This window comes from Armigeres subalbatus, chromosome 1 (genome assembly GCF_024139115.2).
Source record: "Armigeres subalbatus isolate Guangzhou_Male chromosome 1, GZ_Asu_2, whole genome shotgun sequence".
In the NCBI taxonomy this organism is placed as follows: Eukaryota; Metazoa; Arthropoda; class Insecta; order Diptera; family Culicidae; genus Armigeres; species Armigeres subalbatus.
In genome coordinates, this window is record NC_085139.1 from 316518428 (window position 1) to 316542568 (window position 24141).

The 24141-nt window shown below is 42.3% G+C and overlaps 1 protein-coding gene across 1 annotated transcript in view; it reads left to right on the forward strand.

Moving 5' to 3' along the window:
- The window catches only part of LOC134207958 (solute carrier family 53 member 1-like), a 70944-nt gene extending 52445 nt beyond the window's left edge, over positions 1 to 18499 (forward strand). The window contains exons 3-8 of the mRNA XM_062684051.1: positions 15660 to 16552; positions 16611 to 16894; positions 16954 to 17148; positions 17310 to 17479; positions 17553 to 17842; positions 17907 to 18499. Coding sequence (XP_062540035.1) covers positions 15660 to 16552; positions 16611 to 16894; positions 16954 to 17148; positions 17310 to 17479; positions 17553 to 17842; positions 17907 to 18030 — 1956 coding nt within the window. The 3' untranslated portion in view covers positions 18031 to 18499. The remainder of the gene's footprint in view (positions 1 to 15659; positions 16553 to 16610; positions 16895 to 16953; positions 17149 to 17309; positions 17480 to 17552; positions 17843 to 17906) is intronic.
- The last annotated feature ends 5642 nt before the right edge of the window (positions 18500 to 24141 follow it).

Consider the following 24141-nt stretch of genomic DNA (forward strand, 5'->3'; position numbering starts at 1 on the left):
CAAGCCTTCTTCAATGGCTATTAAGCTTTTTGAAAATGTCTTCAAGCCTCTCAAATGCTAACAAACCTTTAGATAAGTTTTCATTGGAATTGTAATATATCCGCTATTATGCATTTTGAGTCGAGTGTCCAGTGTCCAAACTCCTCCATATTTTTACCAGTTAACCTCATGACGATATCACCAGCAAAATTTACTATCATGAGCCTTTTGAGCAGCTTCAGCAAAAATACGAAGAGTTGGAACCCTGTGGCACTCCAGCCGTTACACTGTTCACCTGATATTTGTTTCGTAGATCAGTGGTCGAAATAACTCTTCAGAATCCTGGACAGTTAACCGGGACCAAGAAAATGTCGACAAATCGAGTCAAGTACGAGACACTGAAGACGGCCTTACTGTTGAGGTCGAAATACGTATCTGTCAAGGGTACAATCGAGTGGTTGAAAGTCCTACGTTTTTCACATACTCTTGCAGGCCCGTTGATTAGGCAATTAACTTTGAAAACGTTTATGAAATCTACCATCTGCCTTTATACTGCCGCTAACCGCAAGTCGAGCACATCTATATATGGAGGCCCATATACAGATGTGCTCGACTTGCTATTAGCGGCAGTATATGTGTACCGCCATCGGGGGTGACAATGGGTCTGGGGGGTGAGAATGGGTCATAGTTCTCACCAGCAGCCTGGAGGTCGGATAGCAAAATCGTTCAAAAAGGTCTCTTATATTTTAGTCTTCTTGCCCTCAGTTACATTCAATCTAATCTACAAGCATTCTAAGTAGTTGAAACAGTGACCCATTGTCACCCCCGACGACGGTATATAAAAGTTTGGAGCAGTAATCGCACGTCATCCAAAGGAGCGTATTAGTTAATAGTGTTTATATCTGTGAGAAAAAGGGGTCAAATGCTCAAATGTCAATTAAAAAATAAATAATAAATATATAATAAATAATAAATAATGTAAATGTCAGAGTATTTTTTTTTTTTTTGTTGAGTACGTAATTGTATTGCAGCTTGTTCTGTACGAAGGTTATGGTTGTCTAAGACCAAGTGATGTGGTCGTATTAAAAAAAAATCATGTTTTAAATATGTTTGCGTCTCCCATCCGGTCACTGAGAAACGCCGAGAGCTGACCGCGGGAGAAACACGTGATGCAACACGGGCGCGAAGCGATGAAGGCATATGGATTCACCCTTCGCCTAGTCAAGTCCGTGTCGGTCTGTCAGCCAGCTCTAAGTCAATCGGCATGAAAGTGTGCGACATGACGGACCAATTAAAACTAATGCTTGACAAGGAATGCTAATTTATTTTTATTGCATTGCAATCTTCCTCTGCGATTGGGGCTGATGTATTTAGGGGAATTTGCGATAAGATGTGTCAAAACGGAACAGATGGATTTCTGATTGTTATTTTATTTCAAACACCACGAAGCTGTTAAAATCTAAGTATTCCCGGCTTTTGTCCTTTTGACCTAAAGGACCTGAAGCATAGTTGATAGGAACCCAATTCTCCCCTTTTAGGTTCAAGTGCGCCGTCATCGCCAACTTGGATAAAAGTAAGCTCATTGAAGCCGCGACACCAATGATAACGATGAGAGGTGTGAATAAGAAATGGAAATAAATAAAAGTTGATATCTAAATGGTGTTGAAATCTGTGCGGTCAGCGAGGAAGACAGTATTTTTTTTTTCTCTATGAGCATATCGTGATACAAAGTTGCATTAGGTGGCAGTCGGCGGTCCGCTTCCGATTGTTGACTTTTCTACCTCTATAAAAATGTGTCACCTACCTTGTGCGGCTAGCCTGCGATACCAAGAAAATTTTCGTCAACGTCACTGTAGCTTGTTTAGTGGCGTTTTTGGTAATAGGGCAATAAATCATGAAAAATAGACAATTTGGCTGGGTGCAAGAGATAGAAGAGGGCTTATTCAAACTAAATTGCTATCGATCGCAAGACATAACTTTTGATTGTTGATTGATTTGTATATCGTAATGACTATATAAATAGGACATTTTCTTCTCCTTCTTCTTCTTCTTGAATGGCTTTACATTCCAACTGAAGCTCGATTTGCTTTTAATCGACAGTTTAACAGTTAATATTTGAAATTTCTTCTATGCCTGTCATTACATGAATCTGTATCTTGTGAATTAACTATACCTAGGAAACCGAGAATGTTTATCACCCGAAAACATCCTAGGTCGGACTCACTATCTCTGGATTAGCATGGCAATCCTACGCGCCTTTGCACGCAAACCTAACTGAAGAACCAGAATAGGAAACTATTTGTTTGATGATTTGACATCATGCTATGACACAACGACAGACCAAATCTATTTCGAACAGCAAAAAAGACTAAATCTCGCTTAACTTTTCAAAAGGACCTAAGTAACATTTTTTTCATGAATTAATTTGAATAGCGCAATCAACAGAAAAACATGAAAGCTTTCGACTGCAGTACTCAAATTAATTCATGAAAAAAATGTTACTTAGGTCCTTTTGAAAAGTTAAGCGAGAAATAATTCCGCTTCGGCATAGATTGAATCTATGAGTTTCAGCCAACACAGCCAGCCACATGATTTTTATTTCTAAAACTTGCATGAGTAAATCTTTATGAATTCTCGTTAATTTCTACAAATATTATTCTAAAATTTAAGGAAAATTTCTCCAAATCTCATGAGGAAATTCTAAAGATTTTTTTTCTAGAGAAATTGGTGGGGCACAGGTCCGTTTCCGACGCTCTTTCTATTTTTGTTTTACTTTATTTGCTATTCTGAAGTAAACTCGTTTAAAAAACCTAATAAATAAAGGGTTTAAAAATACTTACCCAGATGCACATTGCCCACTATATCCGCGTATTGCACGTTGATGCCAAAAACTGATCGACCGCGTCGAGACATGAAGTCAATTTTCTGTTCACAATCTGTATTTCAAACCGTGACCGTAAAAGATCGCGGATTATGGTGGCAGCTCTTCGCACATATCCTGAGATATTTCATGGCATGACTTGCCGGCTCCACAAGCATTTTACACGGCACGTAAAATTGTCATTATTGATATTTATAATGATTTTTATCTTGATAATCATTTAAAACCAAGAATAACAATATAAAAAAATATTCATGCACAAGTGTGGTAAAACTAGCATTGAATTTATGGTGTTGCTCGCTTTCAAGTTAGCAATATTGTTTCAAAAATCCCTAGGCATATTTGGAGAACTGCTCCGATCTCCATCTCACTGAACATATATTAATCTCATCGCGAAACAAAGAAATGCGGAACCAATTTCATTGCCTTTTTTGTAAAGATGCGTGCTCACTGCTGAAAAATCGCAAAGATACAAACCAAATACCTTTCCATTGCTTTGTTTCTGATGGGATAAACATCGGAGCCATGAGATGGAATCCAGGAGCCGTTCCCCTAGTACATAGAGTACAAAAACTAAAAACTTCTGAAAATGGTGTTTTTGACTTTTGGTCAGGAACCAGTTTGGCAGTGCGCCAATGGAGGACGAGAATATTCCAGGAAGCAATTGAAGCAGTTTTTGGCTGACCGTAGAATAACCCCGCAACAAACCGTGCCATACAGTCCACAGTACAATGAGAAGGCAGAGATGAAGAATCGTTCTTGACGATATGTTGTGCAGTCCGGCGCAGACAAACGTTTCTGGGGCGAGGCCGGTTCAACTAGAAACTATTTATTGAATAGCCCCGCAGTCAATATTCGGGGGCACACCTTATCACACACCCTTAGAGGGGCAATCTACTGGATAATTCCCAAATTGTTTCGCCTTTCGTGTATACTAAGTATGGGTAAAGGCTAGGGGGAGATCCCCCAGTACCGGACGCATAAGCCATTCAACGAAAAACTCTGTAATTAACCCTTAAAGGCGCAAGGCGATTTTTTTAGAAATCGTCGAAAGTATTTTTAAAGTAAACTACCATTAAAATTATTAACATTAAACGTATTTTCGGTTTGTTGTTTTAAAACAACATTGCGCATTTAAGGGTTAAAACCATCATTCAGAATAGTAATAATTTTTATTTGCTTCAAGTTGTAGATATTAACCTTCCGGGAGGTCGGAGGTGAACTAGCCTTGGGCTAAAAACCTCTTTAATAAAGATTATAATAGTAATAACCTTCCGGGACTCGCATGGTCCTAGACAGGGTGTCGACTACCTGGAAAAACCTGGAAAGTCAGGGAATTTCAATTTGGACCTGGAATGTCAGGGAAAGTCAGGGAATTTCGATTGAGGTCAGGGAAAAAACACAAAACCCAATATTGAAAATTTATAGCGATTTTTTTTATGTCGAGCAATATGCCAAACACTTATGAAAATGAAACGCTGAACCGTTCAATTATTAAAGTACCGAAACTTCGGATTAGAATTAATATATCGTTTTAGCTGGTAATCGTACTGCATAGCCGATAAACAAAACAATACTCTGAGGCAGTTACAGTCGACAACCATTTTCACTATCAAGCTATAAAGCTTTTTTTATGTGACTGTTGGTAGTATCTAGACTAAAAGTTTACTCCAGGCCAATTCCATGTATTCCATGGTAAACGAGTTTTTTTTTCTATTAATCTCTAAGCAATAACACACGTTCCAAAGCCATGTTCAAATGGTCATTGTTGAAGTCTGATACAAATTATTTTTATTAAGTCCGCTTTAATATTTTAGATTATTTAGTTTGAGTGGTTTTGTGTCATAGTCGTTTTGTGTCAGCAGCGTTAGAGTCATGTTCCCTTTAAACAAAAGAAGTTTTTAAAGTTCGTTCAAATACTTAATCATCAATCCCGAGAGTCTGATATTGGGATATTGGAAGAAATGCGATCTATCTTGACAAATATAAATTGCTAATTAGTAACCAACTCTAATATATCATATTACCTTTCGATGAAAATGTTGCGCCAAATTTTTCGAAAATTATCTAAACTGGATCAAATGGCTTAAATGTGCCATAGTTCAAAACCGATCCACAAATAATCATCAATAATGTTCAACCTACAACCAACAGCTAGATAGGCTTGTTCTAGACCAACATTTGAAAAGGGCGCAATAGCCTAAATTTATTCTTTCTGATTCCTTGTCCACATATATACACGCAAAAAAATGTTGCGGTTGAAACTACTATTCCGAGGGTTAATTTACAGGGCTGTCCTTATCCTAGGGTGGTGTGAACCTGGTTCATCTGCATCCTCGAGTGTCTCGCCGTTTTAATCTTTTCTTTGCATGCTGCTCTCCGGTGGTGTGATAACTTGCTGCTGAGGGATTGTGGTCTAGGTTGGGAATGCCACGTTTTGGTCATCCTCGGCAATATCAGCTGCCAAACAGAAAGTCCTTGTGGATTGTTCGACCTCTCTTTTTGTTGAGAAAGTATCAGATCGCATGTCAATGGTTGGAGCGATATTCAGAAATCCGAATATCGTCGGTTGAACGATAGATATAGGTTTTTTTTCGTTGCCCGACCATCAGTTGCATCAAGTTTTGTACCATGCTTAATGACTCCCAGTATTGCAGGCATCATTTAAACCATTCGGTATTCGTCCTTTGTTTTATTATGTATTCCAATAACTTTGTATAGGCCTTGTAGGCCTTGTTCCAATAGGCTTTGTATAGGTTTTTTTTTCAGTTCAATGTGTTTTTGTTCCATTAGGGGCCGTACACATATTACGTAAGCACTTTTGGGGGGAGGGGGTGTCGGTCAATATCTTACGCTCCATATAAATAAAAAATCATTTGTATGAAAAAAATCTTACATGGGGGGAGAGGGGTTCGAAAAACCCAGAAAAATTGCTTACGTAATAAGTGTACGACCCCTTACCTGTGCATCAAAATTCATCGCTGTTCTTATATCCATTGAGAGTTGCTTAGCTTAAAATAGCCAGCATGAGTTTACCGCCAGATATTTGTATGGCGAAAGACATCTAACGCAGATTTTCTAACAGCAGGAACTTTTCACAAAAATCTATTTGGTACCAGTTATGTAGGAAGGTGTCTGCTACTACGCCTACCAAATATTTTTTCGATTAAGTTGCTTATATTCGAGATATTTACCCTTAGATGCTTTTCGCCATACTGATTTCCGAAAGTTAACTCCTAGTGTGCCGCTGTAAGCGCACTGAAGTTTAGTACCCTCAGGTCTACTTCAATTGCAAAACACCATCGTGTACGCGACCTACCATGAAGCCTACGGCCTTTTTTGGTATCTCTAGTGCATGTTATCTTCGCTTGATGCTCTTCCGGCAATTTAACAACGTGTCGAGTCTGCCGTGTTATATAAGCTTAGCAATCCCCATCCATTATCTCATACGTAGTGGTAATTACTCCATTTTTCAAATCGTGAACATTTTTCAAAATTCGTAGGCCGTTCCTGTCCGCCTCTGGTATCATTTCGCCTGAGTGCTTTTAAATCAGATTTGTCAAGCTTTGTTCAGGCCTCTGCAGAGCTATGTCGCTTGCTTTTGAAGAAATCGGTCTTATTATTTCTCGCTTAACTTTTCAAAAGGACCTAAGTAACTTTTTTTCATGAATTAATTTGAATACTGCAATCATTAGCTTTCATGTTGTTCTGTTGATTGCGCTATTCAAATTAATTCATGAAAAAATGTTACTTAGGACCTTTTGAAAAGTGAAGCGAGATTTCCTAACTGGCGGATTGATGGAAGTGCAAAATCCAATGACTGATTAATAAATAGCCTGACGGATTATTGGTGCGTCCATGCCCTTATAAAACGTTGGTAGAGATTAGAAAAAAACTAACGTACTAAAAAGTATAATTCAAATATAACCCTTGATCTAATTTACCTATGACAACAGACTGCCATCTGCCCAACCAACTTATAACTAAATGCATCTATACAACATCGATTAGAATGGAGGGTTTCCCGGAAACATTAAAAATTGAATTTCTTTCGGGCATAGTTCAACACTGCACATTTCTGTGGCTCGTGATATGGTTGAAGCGTTAACTATGCAGTTTTTGATATTACATATATTAGCGAATGTTCTTTTATTTTATTTTCTATCGACGAATATGCCAATAGATTAGAAGCAAAAATATTGAAATTTCGCATTTATAAAACGTGTTTTGAAGTAAGAAACTATATTTTTGTTTGTCGCGGATTTGTTTCTACAGTCGCGGATTTCGCGGATTGGAATTCGACTAGTTTGTAACAGCCCTGAATTTAAGAATACGGACCGACGATTTTCAGCAGACAACAAACCCGTTTGATTTTACCATGCGCGCAGTAAAAATCAACTGTGGGCGTGGTGGAATGTTGTTACATGAACTGAATTAGTGGTGAATTTGTCCGAATGCATGGTTAATTTAACTGAAAATTTGTGGTTGTTTTAAAAACATGGCGTAGTCTACAAAATAGTAATTGTTACCATGGAATTTTTTTCTGTGTAGCTATATATGTAGACAAAGAATAAGAAGAAATAAATTTTGGCTGTTACGCCCTTTTCAAATGTTGGTCTAGTGTTGAAAGAAAACGCCGAATACTATCTTTGTGGATCTTTGATAACACTCCACAGCATCGGCATCATCTCCAAACAAGATTCTGTAGGTAATGTTTTAAAAACATTTCGTGAACTTCCATTTGATGATGGGCTTATAATGTCATTGGTCGATCCTCACGTCCTTAGGTGGTCAAATTACTATAGTCATGTAGAGAGAATGACATCATCATATGATCTACCTCATGTACGTAGGTTGCGATAGTCTCAATGAAACTACATAGGAAAGACTGGGGTGACTTGATCCTCTTTTCTGATTTCCGATGTATCACAGCCAAAAATAAATATAGTATTTAACATTACTGAAGTATGACAGTCCTTAAATTATTGTTGCTATTGATACACAATCGATTTTTTGGAGTGCTGTCAAAAATTTACTTTTAAAATATTCGGGGGAAATTGATCCCTCTCCAAGAACTTGCTTTGATAAAATTAGAATGGTGCCCTCAGATTTTTAAAACATTTTTTTTCGTCAAAATACGCGGAATTTTCGTATTTTCGATTTTTGTTACTGAATTCGACAGCAATTGCAATTTTCAAATATGGGAAGACTTGATCCCCTTTTCATGATATCTACGCAATAAATAATTTTTCCTGCCAACCTTTCAGAAAATTTGGCAAATCTCCAAACAATTAGAAGCCTGAGAAAAGATTTATATTTTTTTGAATTTTTTCGACGAATTTTTATATGGGTGACCAATTGGGGATTAAATCTCCCCATATTGAGGCAATAACCAAATCCAAATCTCCTAAAACTTTGATAGAATGTTGACATTTTCATCAGTACAGATCATTAAGCATACCTATTTATGGCTATGTGGTGTGAAAAAAAAACTATATCATTTGATTGTTGATATGAAAAGTTGTTTAAATTTTGCCTGGCCAATAAAAAAATATTTAGGAAGGTCAAAACATACAAACCGCCCTGCAGAATAAATAAGGTTGTCAATCCAAAAAATAACCTCCCACATAAAGGTCATTTCTCGTGTGATTTTTGAAAACGTCGTAAGTCCAAAAGAGAGGCTCTCTTTGTTTACTTTATATTTCGATTATTACGAAGCCATACTAACATTTACATAGGATTTTTTAACAGCGATCAGAAAAAATGGCTTTGTCTAGCCTGTTGTGGTGTAAATATTGCAATAAATGCAAAACTAGCTTTATGACTATTAGTGAAAGAGAGCGTAATGAAAGACAGTCTCTCATTTAGACTTACGATGTTTTTAAAAATCATGCTAGATTTATTTAGAGGATCTGTACTAAAAAATACGCTAGAACAAAACTACTTTAGTTCTCGATAAAACAGGGGGTGATCAAGTCTCTCCGGGGATCAAGTCTCCCCACCTTCCCCTAATCATACCGGACGCAAGAGTACACTCAGGGTTCATTTGCCATACGAAAAACATAAGGCCAAAACTATGAATCCACAAGATTGTTGAAATCGGTTTAAACATAAGTCCCTTATGTTTTTCATCTCTAGCCCTTCAAATTTCATTTCTGGTCATATAACGTTAATTCGTTGCATGTAAAGAATTTCATAAGACTCCTTTTGATATTTCATTCAAACCTAATTTGAAGGAAATCATAAGGCATCTTATGAAAGACATCATATTCATTTTAATATTACCCTCACCGAAAGTCAATGCAATCATGTTCTCACATATTGTAATGCTTTCCAAGTCGTGCGGTGATCTGTATATGTACATCGAAGAGGTTTGAATTTTGAATCAAAAACTAAGTTGAACTGTTCTAATGGAACGTACACACAGTCAAGCAGTTTGACTAACATTGACTCCACCTCTCGTTTATTCAAACATCCACCAAGTTTTACCAACAGCGACACGAACAATCAATTTATTCGACCAACAATATCACACACGAATGACCGAAGCACCAACTCGAGCGCCAACCATCAAAAAATATATGGGGGTTTGTGCAACTTCACTACAAATGCTCAAACATCTTCGGCGAACCTTGACTCCACCCCCGACAACTCAAACAAAAATCAAACTGTTTTAATTTTTTCCAACCGAGCCGCCAACTGTCAAATGGTTGTTCGAACAACTTCACACACGTTCAAACAAAGCAGCAACCGAAGCGTTTTCTTGGGGGCGGAGTCAATGTTCGTCAAACTGCTTGACTGGTGTGTACGTTGCATAAAGGGCCAATGGTTGGGCCAATAATTGCCCCAACATGAAAATAGTTTTAATCCAAGTAAAATGTGTAACTTATAATCATTCCATCAACTATTTGCAGACATTTGGAACACGTTCGTAATTGGTTATTTATTCATATCCCCTCGATGTCCTCGGTACAACCGGAAAGCAAAAACGAAATCACATGTATTGATAATGATGATGATGGTCCCGCCACATACCCCTACAAAAGTTTGAGCTAGACAATTTATCTTTAAGATAATTTATTGAATTTAATTTTTCAACAATTTAATCAGATTTGCAAAAAAAAAAAAAACAAAAAATCGCTGTCGCCAAGCGATGAAATCGCGTCGCGACTGTCGCATCGCGTGTTTTTGGGGGAACCTTAAGATGCTTTATTAAAATTACGAATTTCATAAGGCGTGGTTATGGCCTCCAAATGCTACTTCTGCATTTCATAAAGAAGGCTTATGAATTGATTAATGTCCAGTGAACAACGTTCATAATGCTTCATTGTGATTCCATAAATTATATTTAGTATTGGTCATGAAAATTTATTTCATAATAGTGCTGTCCAATGAGAGCTTGAAGTAGCTCGACAATAATAACAATAATAATTATTTATTCCAGTAATTTTTCTAAATTACTTCAGAATTCTAACTGAAATATAAAAAAAATCTTTCCAAGAGCTCTCTCAATAGATCAATCCTGGAACTCCTTGATGAATGTTTTGGTAGATTTTTTCCAAAGCTCCGCTCCAAAAACTTTGTATATTGTATGGTGTTTACTCGAATTTGAATTCTTCCAGTAACTCATATGGGCAGGAATCAAACATGCAGAGATTTTCATATGCTTCTATGAATTGAAAAAAAAACACATTTTTCATACCTGGAATTTTTCGATAAATGATCTGGAAAGTCAGGGAATGTCAGGGAATTTCTCAAATTTGAGTCGACACCCTGATTAGTAAAAGCTGGGTAATTATTGAAAAAAATGTATATTTTGCCTAAGTTGAAGTTGGACGAACAGGGCCGAGTAGTCTCAAGAGACCACCACCACAGTTGAATTGAATTGAATTATCTTTACTATCTATGAATTACTTATACTATCTGAGGAACGAGAATCCGCAACTACGGATAGCTGCGGATGAGCGTCATTTTGGCACATAGACGAAAAAATGGATTTTTTTCTGTTATTTTTTTTTGTGGTGTGCGATTATCGAGCATAACAAAAAAAAACAGATTAATCCACCTAGCAGTGACGATGCCTTTCTCGTGCTTTATAAAATATAGTAAAAATATCTCATTGGAAAGGTCAAAAATGCTCATTAAAGGAATAGATCACATTTTTCGATAATGTTGCATGTTTTTGCATTGATTAAAATGCATTGCCACCGTTTAAAAAAAATATATTATTCTCAGGTTTGAAAAGAAATTTCCATGGGGGACCCTTGGGAAAAAATCTCAATAATTCCGAAACGCAATGTCCGATCAGGCCCAATAGCAAAAATGGGACCGAATTCCCCGTCGAATGCAACTTGTTGCGAGTAAATCGGATAATACTGAGTTCCGAAAAAAGTGTCTACAAAATTTGTACACATAAACACACATCACCTCAGCTTGTCGAGCTGAGTCAATCGGTATATAACACTATGAGTCTCCGGGCCTTCTATCATAAGTTCATTTTTGGAGCACTCGTATAGCCTTTTGGTATAACTTTGTTGTACGAGAAAGGCAAAACGTAGGAATAAAACACTGCTTGGAAGGTAAAACTATTAAATGTCAAATATAGTTTTATAAATTTTACACACTCAATTATTATTTTTGTTAAAATAGGCAAAAACAGAGCGAAAATGATCACTCCAAATAGAAACTGTATCTACTCAACTGGACTAAAAAGGCTTCAATGGATTCATGATAACCTTATTTATATTTTCTAAAGGAAATTCTCTGATCATGTGCTATTTTACATTAATTGCCTGTAAATTCGGTTAATAAAAAGTTAATAAAAAATATTATGACAATTTATCAATTATCTCTCTCTCCCCCCCCTCTCTCTCTCTCTATCTCTCTCTCTCGCTTCTTTTCGCTTCTCAAATGAGAGCACTTTTAACTTCTCATTTCTCATTTCTCAATTCTTACTTCGCACTTTTCACTATTCACTTTTCACTTCCTTTTGCCTATTATGAGATGTGCGAAATGTCTCGTTCCTCACTTCTCACTGCACACTTCACGAGTTCCTACTACTCATTACACACAATATAAGTTTTTTTTTCAACTTTTCGGCCAAACGGATTAGGCCAATTGGTCCGACATCGTGCATCGTGAATATTGTGCATGTAAACTGATTCTGACCACATCGAGTTACCGAGATGAAAGTGCTTTGAGAAATTACTTCGACAGAGAATATTGAGTAAAAGAGATATCGAAATACAGAGATAACGCAGTATGCGAAATTCAAGGGACCTTTTTTTGATACCCTCCAGTGTCCCCCACACCAAAGAGCTCACACAGAGAGCCCACTGGTAGTGGGCACTTACTAATAAAATCACAAAAAGCGTGGGGATACAATTTCAATACAAGATAAAGTAAGTGAAAACCCAGTGGAACTTAGTTCCTTTGAAGGGTTCCACGAATACTAAAACTAAGATTGAGAAACTACAGTGATAACGTTTGTGGCTTTGGAATCGATTAATTAAGTACAGTTACAAATGCAGGAAAAATGGCAGGAGCCACAAAAAACCTACATAATCAAATAGTTGACACGTTCAAAGAATATATTCGTTTACATTCATTAACAAATGCTTCTTCAGCCTGCTTTTGAATAGATCGCTGTTATTTATTACTTTTAAGTTATAAGGGATATAATTATACTTATTTGGACCATAGAAAGATATTCGACCTTGGCCTAAGTTCGTATATGCTCTGCTTCTCAGCAAGTCATTTGCATGTCTAGTGTTTTGATAAATAACTCTAGTGGGAAAAATTATGTTATGATGGAATTTTCGGTTATGTAATATACATTGGCGTAACTAAGGAAAAATTCTAGGGGGGGCTAACTTTTTTTATTCTTATAGTCAAAGTTATTGTTTTTGTTCAACTGTTCGCAAGTTGGCCTACCAAAGAGCTATTTCAATACACCCAGTGACGACTTGAACAGCTCTGACTTAAAAATCTAGAAATGTCGTGGGATTCCAAATAACTTTGATATAAACAACTTAAGAGCTTTAGATACATAATTCGTAAGAAGGAAACTTTTCGTGGTCAAAAAATTCTCCACTGGTCCACTGGGTGTTATGTGTCCTGTCCGTTGTCTCATGCTGTTAAGTGCTCAGTTTGTACGACCTCTGGTCGAAGACGGTGTTCCTGTCTTTTTACATTTTAGTAACCTCGCCTTGAAATTTCAGGATTTACCGAGCTGTTTTCGGATTTCAAGGATTACCGAGCTTTTTTCGGATTATCAAGATAATTGGACATTCAAAGTTTTCGGTAGCAAAGTGTTGGAAAGCTAGAGATCATAGGCACACTTAAAAAAAATACTCGCAATGCAATGCAACGCAATATCACCATAAAAATCTTAAAGAGTTTATGATTTGCTGATAAATTGTTAGATTTGTTAGAAATCCTTCGGTAACCTAAGCATCTAGGTGATAAGCACATCTAAAAAACATTTTTGTGCGTACTGAAAACGAGTTGTGTTTTGGCGTTATGTGCCTCCGAAAGTGTAATTTACTTTAGAAATTAGATTCGTACGCAATTCACCTTAAGCAATTATATGTGTGGCTGAGAATAAAGGGAGCGTAATATCCTTCGTGTTTAGCATTTCTCACCCAAGATATATCAATTTTTCGAAGTTAGAAAACATGATAAAATATATTCAACTCACTGTAGAGAGAGATTATAAGAATTCATTATTTGCAGTTACGCCCAGATATGATCCGAGCGCTAGATATGTGCCATACTCATGCAAAGTCCTAGGAATTCTAGGGGGGGCTAACTTGATTCTAGGTGTGGCTATAGCCCCCCCGTAGTTACGCCAATGGTAATATATTATGCATAAATACAACTGTTTGAAAATCTCGCAGTCCTAGTATAAAAATAACTTTATGGTTAAGATTAGTATAAAGTGAAACTGTTGAAAATAAAGGAGGTAGATTGAATATTACTTTCAAACATCTATTTTGTAGTACCTGGATTTTTAGAAGTTTTGATCTAGCGGCATGACCCCAAACAATGACTAAATATTGGAGTATGGAATGAATACAAGCATGGTAAAATTTAAGTAGTGCTCCATTAGGCACAAAAGAGCGAACCACACAGTGAGGAAATTTTATTAGAAACATGTTTTACGTGAGTGAATTTCATCGAGTAAGAGAAAATATCGAGCTACAGTACATCGAGTTAGAGAGAGTTCACTGTATTTGAAGATTTCGGAGAGCCGTCGTGCAAGCCAGTAATGCCAGAGTTGCATCAAATTTGTAAGGTCAGAGCGGGCAACGAAGAGACACGTCAGTGTTATGTTAAAGAGTTGTGTAATATGAAATTGTTGGATTTGCTGCATTGCTCCACCGAAGATATGGTTGCAGGCATACGCACCAAGGCGGCGCTTGGACATATAAAACTGCGGAAATTAGGCGAAGATCGTTGAGGTCGAGTATTGGAAGGAGCAACGATCGAGATACCATGTTCGCGTTTTGCATCTGGCAGCACCACCTACCAAGTTTTCAGCAAATAGGCACGGTTTGTGCGATTGCTATAGTTTACTGTTTTTCATTATTGAAAGCGTTGTTCGCGTGTTTCAAATTTAGTTCATTTTAATAAAGTGTTCTTGGTTAATTGCTATAATTCCTAGCATAGGTACTAGTTTCCATTCTTAAAAAAATCCCAATAATTATTAATCCGCGAGACAGCTTTGTTGAATCGTAAATCTAAATTAAAGTTTCTGAAAAGGTAGTCGTCGTTTTCATTATTTTCATGTCCGAATCTAACATTAAGAATTGATCGCAAATAAGCAAAACCTAAAGGAAACCTAAATTGTTGCGAGGTCAGTCGGTCAAGAATTGGGTTAATCACAGCTGGTTTCATATTTGCAAACCCTCAACTTTAACATGAGTTGTGCTTCGTTGACGATCACTTAACTTTCGATAATATTCTTGGTTATATTCAGGAGCTTCCAAAAATTATTGGTCACGGGGCCTCTTCTGGCAAAATTCGGCCCTGAATATAGTTACGCTAGCATGTGTCGAAGAGGCCCTCCTTAGCCGTGCGGTAAGACGCGCGGCAACAAAGCAAGACCATGCTGAGAGTGGCTGGGTTCGATTCCCGGTGCCGGTCTAGGCAATTTTCGGATTGGAAATTGTCTCGAATTTCCTGGGCATAAAAGTATCATCGTGCTAGCATCATGATATACGAATGCAAAAATGGTAACTTGGCTTAGAAACTACGCAGTTAATAACTGTGGAAGTGCTTAATGAACACTAAGCTGCGAGGCGGCTCTGTCCCAGTGTGGGGATGTAATGCCAATAAGAAGAAGAAGAAGAAGCAAGTGTCGAAGGATCATTTCCTATCACCCATGGGTCTTTTGCTGTAAGTTACTTCCGGACATTTATTGATCACTTCTAGTGACTCATTTGGGCACTTGTGGGTCATTTCCGGTCACTCGTTAATCAATTTAAGTTAAGTTATTTATTGTCCGCTTATTCATATTCGTTCAATTGTATGTAAATTCCGGCAAAATCACGTCCCAATTCTTTATTCGAGCTACTCATTGATCACTTCCGGTCCCTTATGGGACATTAGTCATTACCGTTTTTCTTATTAATTTTAAAATACTTGAAGGTTGCCATTTTCGGTCGCTGATTCTTCAAGACCCAAATAAGAAACAATCATCCAATACTTACTGTTTTTCCTCAAACATTTCAGTAGCTGACAATCAAATTTACAAGTTTTCACCGTTTGTATTCCATTTTGTCTCCCATCTCTACAGGAAATGAAAGCGATGCTGTACACGGCCGTGGAAGAGGCCCCGGCCCTGGACAGCGTCGAAGAGGACATCATCAAGCGGCACTTTGCCAACTTTGACGAAAACTTCTATCACTACTGCGATGAGGAGCTGAAAAAGATCAACACCTTTTACTCGGAAAAGCTGGCCGAGGCCACCCGTAAGTATGCGGGCCTTAGTGCCCAGCTCAGAAGCTTGCTCGAGAACCGGGAGAAGGGCAAGTCCAAAAGCCACACGCTGAAGCGCATTAACCTTCCGTATCGGAAGGCGCAGGAGCTGAAGCTTGCCTTCAGCGAGTTCTACCTCAGCCTGATCTTGATGCAGAACTACCAGAACCTCAACCACACCGGCTTTCGGAAAATCCTCAAAAAGCATGACAAACTGTTACGATCGGACAATGGTGCTCGGTGGCAGAAGGAGCAGGTCGAAACGAGCCCTTTCTTCACCAACAAAGATATCGACAAGCTGATCAACGACACGGAAACGACGGTGACAACCAAGCTAGAGGGTGGCGATCGTCAGAAAGCCATGAAGAGACTCAGAGTACCACCGCTCGGCGAACAGCAGAGCCCTTGGACCACATTCAAGGTCGGTCTGTTCAGTGGGAGCTTTGTGGTGCTGTTCATTGCTGTGATCTTGTCGGCGATCTATCACGAGAGCACTGGTGAGAACTTGAAGATCGCCTTCCGACTGTATCGGGGGCCACTGTTGGTGATCGAATTTGTGTTTCTTCTCGGCGTCAACATCTACGGTTGGCGATCGTCCGGTGTCAATCATGTTCTGATATTCGAGCTTGATCCTAGGAATCACTTGTCGGAGCAGCACTTGATGGAACTGGCAGCGATATTGGGTGTCATTTGGACTTTAAGTTTGCTAAGGTTTGTTCCATATCAGTCGCTGCTCGATCTAACATTAACCATATTGTGTCATCAACAGCTTTCTGTATAGCGCCAGTCTCAGCATCCCACCGTACGTGAACCCGTTGGCGTTGACGATCGTCATGATTGTTTTTCTCATCAATCCGTTCAAGGTGTTTCGATACGAGGCACGGTTTTGGCTGTTGAAAACCATCGGCCGCATGGTGGCAGCACCGTTCTTTCATGTGAGCTTCGCCGATTTCTGGCTGGCTGATCAGCTGAACAGTCTGGTGACGGCACTGATGGACTTCCAGTTTCTAAGCTGCTTCTACGTGACCAACGGGAATTGGTTGGATGCGGGCAGTGAGTTTTTGCATTTATTTTAATCGTTTTTGATTTTTATGAACTCCGTATTCCAACAGATACAAGTCAATGCATGGAACATAGCTATATCATTCGACCCATCGTGAACTGTTTACCGGCCTGGTTCCGTTTTGCTCAGTGTCTTCGGCGTTACCGCGACTCGAAGGAAGCGTTTCCTCATTTGGTCAATGCCGGAAAGTATTCGACTACGTTTCTGGTGGTGATATTTGCGACTTTGAGGAGCTATCATTCATGTAGGTATCTTTTTCTCTTGAATGACAGAGGTTTAAAGTGTCTGGCTGATCATGCAGTAAGGCTCTCGATCAATTTCTCCACACGGCGCGTTTACTCTGGCGGGCACATTATGCATAGGCGCTTAGAGCCTTCAATTATTGTATGATTACTACATTTTCAGCGAAATATGAAGACGCCTATGACAACCCATACCTGTGGCTGTGGCTGCTGAGTCAGATCGTATCGTCCATTTACGCCTACACCTGGGACATCAAAATGGATTGGGGCTTGTTCGATAAGAACGCCGGCGAAAACACCTTCCTTCGAGAGGAAATCGTCTACTCGACTCCTGTAAGATATCCATTCACGCGCACTGTCAAGAATCCTTAATACTAACCCGTACCATTGTTCCATTGTCCCCTAGTTCTTCTACTACTTCGCCATCATCGAGGATTTGTTCTTGCGGTTTGTGTGGGGCATATCGTACGCCCTGACCGAGAACAAAATCGTCTCCGGTGATCTGATGACGTCGGTTCTGGCTCCGCTGGAGGTGTTCCGCCGGTTTGTGTGGAACTTTTTCCGTCTGGAGAACGAACATCTCAACAACTGCGGTAAGTTCCGTGCCGTTCGGGATATTTCCATCGCTCCGATCGATTCCAACGATCAAATCATCATCCTCAAAATGATGGACGACGAGGATGGTGTTATCAACAGGTGAGTTGTTCGCAGCATTTCTTTCGAATGTGGAAAGTGAAGAACTCCAATTTTCTCATCTTAGGGACGGGAAACACAATCGAGCCAAGCATAAAAAGACCAAAGAAGATAAGAAACCACTGCTGCCTGCGTTCAAGGGCTCCCTGCAGGATCTCGCCGTGGACGTGAACAGTACCAAGAAGCTCTGAGAGGCCAAGCTGCTCAATTTTAGTTGAAATGTACAAAGTTTGTACTTACCGTTAGTCAAATTATTTTTATCCGTAGAGTAGCGTCCACCAACCGCGGTAGGATTAGTTAGCGCCCAATTCCCACATTCCTGGAACATATAGAGAGCAGACTCTGAGATTATCGCTTCTAAGAAAGCGTAAGTAGAATGTGTGAGAGTGAAAGATTTTTTGTTGAGCATGTTTTAGGGAATATTAACGATTAGCTTTTAGATAAGTGATAGAAAAAAAAGTTGAATGCCTTATGAAGAAATTTTTGTACTTCCATTTTTTTATTAACTAACAAAATCGATCAAGATGGAAACGATGCAATAATGTAGATTTAACGCCTTAAAAGCAAAAGCAAATTAGATTACAGTTCAGTTGGGATCAGAACCATGAGAGACAAATAAAAAATGTACTAATAAAGGCCATATATTCAGATTTCAGAGAACACAGTGAAGCATATCGTCATTTTGATTCAGTTGTGGCAGTATTACTTAACTCCCGCCCTTTTACCGATTATTTCATAATATGATAGCCACAAGTCATGAGGAATTTGCGTTGTTTATGAAATGACGATGAACATGTACTTCATATAACTAAATACAAATAGCTTTCAAAACAATACTGACCGTAACAGGTACTCGATGAACCGTGCTGAAAATCGCCTGAAGAGAAACAAATTTGTGATTTCATTCCAATAAAGATAAACATTATTTTTATTACTATGTAATATGATCGAATATTTAATTTTATCCGATATTTCATTTATTTATTCTTCTACATCAGCGGTTCTTAACCTTTTTCTTGAAAGGTACCCTTTCGCACTTTTGAATTCATTAATTCATCAAGTACCCCCTATTTTTGCTACAAATGAAAATAAGTGTAACTCATAAAATATTCGAAAAATGGAACTGAAAATTAACGAAATATATGACTCTCCATAAAGTTGGCTGAAATTTTTATTACTCCGAGCTCTTGAAGAGAGGCTTCCGAGCCTCTTAAAAGACGGCTTTCGAATTACTTAAAATGTGGCTTTTAAGCATATTGAAATGACACCTCTAAGCCTCTTGAACGTCGGCTTTCGGGACTTTTGGAATGAGGCTTCCAGGCCTCTTGAAAGGAGGCTTCCGGGCCTCTTGAAAGGAGGCTTCCGGGTCACATGAAAGGAGGCTTCCGGGCCTCTTGAAAGGAGGCTTCCGGGCCTCTTGAAAGGAGGCTTCCGGGCCTCTTGAAAGGAGGCTTCCGGGCCTCTTGAATGGAGGCTTCCGGGCCTCTTGAAAGGAGGCTTCCGGGCCTCTTGAAAGGAGGCTTCAGGCCTCTTGACAGGAGGCTTCCCGGCCTCTTGAAAGGAGGCTTCCGGGCCTCTTGAAAGGAGGCTTCCGGGCCTCTTGAAAGGAGGCTTCCGGGCCTCTTGAAAGGAGGCTTCCGGGCCTCTTGAAAGGAGGCTTCCGGGCCTCTTGAAAGGAGGCTTCCGGGCCTCTTGAAAGGAGGCTTCTTGGCCTCTAGAAAGGAGGCTTCCGAGCCTCTTGAAAGGAGGCTTCCGAACATTTTTAAAGGAGGCTTCCAGGCCTCTTGAAAGGAGGCTTCCGGGCCTGTTGAAAGGAGGCTTCCGGGCCTCTTGAAACGAGGCTTCCAGGTGTCTTGAAAGGAGGCTTCCGGGCCTCTTGAAAGGAGGCTTCGGGCCTCTTGAAAGGAGGCTTCCGGGCCTCTTGAAAGGAGGCTTCCAGGCCGCTTGAAAGGAGGCTTCCGAGCCTCTTGAGAGGAAGCTTCCGGGCCTCTTGAAAGAAAGCCTCCGGGGGAAGCTACCGGGCCTCTTGAAGGTGGCTTCCAAGCCTTTTGAAAGGAGGCTTGCGGGCCTCTTGAAAGGAGGCTTCCGAGCCTCTTGCAAGAAGGCTTCCGGGCCTCTTGAAAGGAGGCTTCCGAGCCTCTTGCAAGAAGGCTTCCGGGCCTCTTGAGAGGAGACCACCGGGCCTCTTGAAAGAAGGCTTCCGGGCCTCTTGAAATGATGCCTCTAGGCCTCTTGAAAGGAGGCTTCCGGACCTCTTGAGAGGAGGCTTCCGGGCCTCTTGGAATGATGCATCCGGGCCTCTTGAAAGGAGGCTTTCGAGCCTCTTGAGAGGAGACTTTCAGGCCTCTTGAAAGGAGGCTTCCGGGCCTCTTGAAAGGAGGCTTCCGGGCCTCTTGAAAGGAGGCTTCCGGGCCTCTTGAAAGGAGGCTTCCGGGTCTCTTGAAAGGAGGCTTCCGGGCCTCTTGAAAGGAGGCTTCCGGGCCTCTTGAAAGGAGGCTTCCGGGCCTCTTGAAGGAGGCTTCCGGGCCTCTTGAAAGAAGGCTTCCGGGCCTCTTGAAAGGAGGCTTCCGGGCCTCTTGAAAGGAGGCTTCCGGGCCTCTTGAAAGGAGGCTTCCGGGCCTCTTGAAAGGAGGCTTCCGGGCCTCTTGAAAGGAGGCTTCCGGGCCTCTTGAAAGGAGGCTTCCGGGCCTCTTGAAAGGAGGCTTCCGGGCCTCTTGAAAGGAGGCTTCTGGGCCTCTTGAAAGGAGGCTTCTGGGCCTCTTGAAAGGAGGCTTCCGGGCCTCTTGAAAGGAGGCTTCCGAGCCTCTTGAAAGGAGGCTTCCGAGCCTCTTGAAAGGAGGCTTCCGAGCCTCTTGAAAGGAGGCTTCCGAGCCTCTTGAAAGGAGGCTTCCGAGCCTCTTGAAAGGAGGCTTCCGGGCCTCTTGAAAGGAGGCTTCCGGGCCTCTTGAAAGAAGGCTTCCGGGCCTCTTGAAAGGAGGCTTCCGGGCCTCTTGAAAGGAGGCTTCCGAGCCTCTTGAAAGGAGGCTTCCGAGCCTCTTGAAAGGAGGCTTCCGAGCCTCTTGAAAGGAGGCTTCCAAGCCTCTTGAAAGGAGGCTTCCGAGCCTCTTGAAAGGAGGCTTCCGAGCCTCTTGAAAGGAGGCTTCCGAGCCTCTTGAAAGGAGGCTTCCGAGCCTCTTGAAAGGAGGCTTCCGAGCCTCTTGAAAGGAGGCTTCCGAGCCTCTTGAAAGGAGGCTCCCGGGCCTCTTGAAAGGAGGCTCCCGGGCCTCTTGAAAGGAGGCTCCCGGGCCTCTTGAAAGGAGGCTCCCGGGCCTCTTGAAAGGAGGCTCCCGGGCCTCTTGAAAGGAGGCTCCCGGGCCTCTTGAAAGGAGGCTCCTGGGCCTCTTGAAAGGAGGCTCCTGCGCCTCTTGAAAGGAGGCCCTGGCCTCTTGAAAGGAGGCTCCTGGCCTCTTGAAAGGAGGCTCCCGGGCCTCTTGAAAGGAGGCTCCCGGGCCTCTTGAAAGGAGGCTCCCGGGCCTCTTGAAAGGAGGCTTCCGGGCCTCTTGAAAGGAGGCTCCCGGGCCTCTTGAAAGGAGGCTCCCGGGCCTCTTGAAAGGAGGCTCCCGGGCCTCTTGAAAGGAGGCTTCCGGGCCTCTTGAAAGGAGGCTTCCGGGCCTCTTGAAAGGAGGCTTCCGGGCCGCTTGAAAGGAGGCTTCCGAGCCTCTTGAAAGAAGGCTTCCGGGTCTCTTGAAAGGAGGCTTCCTGGCCTCTTGAAAGGAGGCTTCCGGGCCTCTTGAAAGGAGGCTTCCGGGCCTCTTGAAAGGAGGCTTCCGGACCTCTTAAAAGGAGGCTTCCGGGCCTCTTGAAAGGAGGCTTACGGGCCTCTTGAAAGGAGGCTTCCGGGCCTCTTTAAAGGAGGCTTCCGGGCCTCTTGGAAGGAGGCTTCCCGGACCTCTTGAAAGGAGGCTTCCGGGCCTCTTGAAAGGAGGCTTTCGAGCCTCTTGAAAGGAGGCTTTCGAGCATCTTGAAAGGAGGCTTCCGAGCCTCTTGAAAGGAGGCTTCCGAGCCTCTTGAAATGAGGCTTCCGAGCCTCTTGAAATGAGGCTTCCGAGCCTCTTGAAATGAGGCTTCCGAGCCTCTTGAAAGGAGGCTTCCGAGCCTCTTGGAAGGAGGCTTCCGAGCCTCTTGAAAGGAGGCTTCCGAGCCTCTTGAAAGGAGGCTTCCGAGCCTCTTGAAAGGAGGCTTCTGAGCCTCTTGAAAGGAGGCTTCCGAGCCTCTTGAAAGGAGGCTTCCAGGCCTCTTGAAAGGAGGCTTCCTGAGCCTCTTGAAAGGAGGCTTCCGAGCCTCTTGAAAGGAGGCTTGAGCCTCTTGAAAGGAGGCTTCTGAGCCTCTTGAAAGGAGGCTTCCAGGCCTCTTGAAAGGAGGCTTCTGAGCCTCTTGAAAGGAGGCTTCCGATCCTTTTGAAAGGAGGCCTGAGCCTCTTGAAAGGAGGCTTCTGAGCCTCTTGAAAGGAGGCTTCTGAGCCTCTTGAAAGGAGGCTTCCGAGCCTCTTGAAAGGAGGCTTCCAGGCCTCTTGAAAGGAGGCTTCCTGAGCCTCTTGAAAGGAGGCTTCTGAGCCTCTTGAAAGGAGGCTTCCGAGCCTCTTGAAAGGAGGCTTCCTGAGGCTCTCTTGAAAGGAGGCTCCTGGCCTCTTGAAAGGAGGCTCCCGGGCCTCTTGAAAGGAGGCTCCCGGGCCTCTTGAAAGGAGGCTCCCTGGCCTCTTGAAAGGAGGCCCCGGGCCTCTTGAAAGAAGGCTCCTGGCCTCTTGAAAGGAGGCTCCCTGGCCTCTTGAAAGGAGGCTCCCTGGCCTCTTGAAAGGAGGCTCCTGGCCTCTTGAAAGGAGGCTCCTGGCCTCTTGATAGGAGGCTTCCAGGCTTTTTGAAAGGAGGCTCCTGGCCTCTTGAAAGGAGGCCCGGGCCTCTTGAAAGGAGGCTCCCGGGCCTCTTGAAAGGAGGCTCCCGGGCCTCTTGAAAGTAGGCTCCCGGGCCTCTTGAAAGGAGGCTCCCGGGCCTCTTGAAAGGAGGCTCCCGGGCCTCTTGAACGGAGGCTCCCCGGCCTCTTGAAAGGAGACTCCCGGGCCTCTTGAAAGGAGGCTCCCGGGCCTCTTGAAAGGAGGCTCCCGGGCCTCTTGAAAGGAGGCTCCCGGGCCTCTTGAAAGGAGGCTCCCGGGCCACTTGAAAGGAGGCTCCCGGGCCTCTTGAAAGGAGGCTCCCAAGCCTCTTGAAAGGAGGCTCCCGGGCTTCTTGAAAGGAGGCTCCCGGGCCTCTTGAAAGGAGGCTCCCGGGCCTCTTGAAAGGAGGCTCCCGGGCCTCTTGAAAGGAGGCTCCCGGGCCTCTTGAAAGGAGGCTCCCGGGCCTCTTGAAAGGAGGCTCCCGGGCCTCTTGAAAGGAGGCTCCCGGGCCTCTTGAAAGGAGGCTCCCGGGCCTCTTGAATAGAGGCCTCGGCAGTACAAAAAAAGTCGTCTCTATTCAGCTCCAGTTATTACCCGACATTGTGGATACGTGCCCGGCCCATCGCAGACGTCCGATTTTCGCGGTGTTCTTCCATCTGCAGTTGCAGGCCAGAAGCGTTGACCTTGGTGCAACCAAACAGGTCCGTTGAACCAGAGTGGCTGATACTCCTGCTGTGTATGTGGCTGGTATTCCTCGCGAAAGAACGTCTGTCGGATTCTCAATGCCTGCGACATGATTCCACACGCCGCCTCTCGGTCGGTGCTGGATCTCGGACACTATATTCGCCACAAAGGTCTGCCATCGCGATTGTGCCGACGCAATCCAGAATTTGACGATATTGGAAATGGTCCAGAAGTATGACGGAATTACCGGTGAAGTGGCTTGACTGACCTTCTCGTACATATGACTAAGAAGCAGGGCGGATGACAGTTCAAGACGGGGAGTAGTCTGCTCACGTTTCTTCTTCAGGTCTTCCAGTGGCGCTACTCGTGACAATTCGTTTTGTAACCACCAACGTTATATTCCACTCAGGCATGGTAAAGCGGAAGTTGTCGATTTTGGTGCACCAGACGAGGTTTTGGTGGCCAGAATGCTCGGAACGATGGGTGCAGTCAAATCAGAGACGAAACCACAGACAAGCTGGCGGCCATTACCGCTCGCGGAAAACTGGATAAAAAAATCAAAAGAATTTTATCCCAGAATTTGAATTTTATCCCACTGTATCTTTAACAAATTTTGTTCGGAATAAACCTTTCACGGTTTCTCGCACAGCGACTGTTGTTGTGCTCAATGCGCGGTGTTTCTGATTCTGAAAAAGACTATTATTTTGAGCGA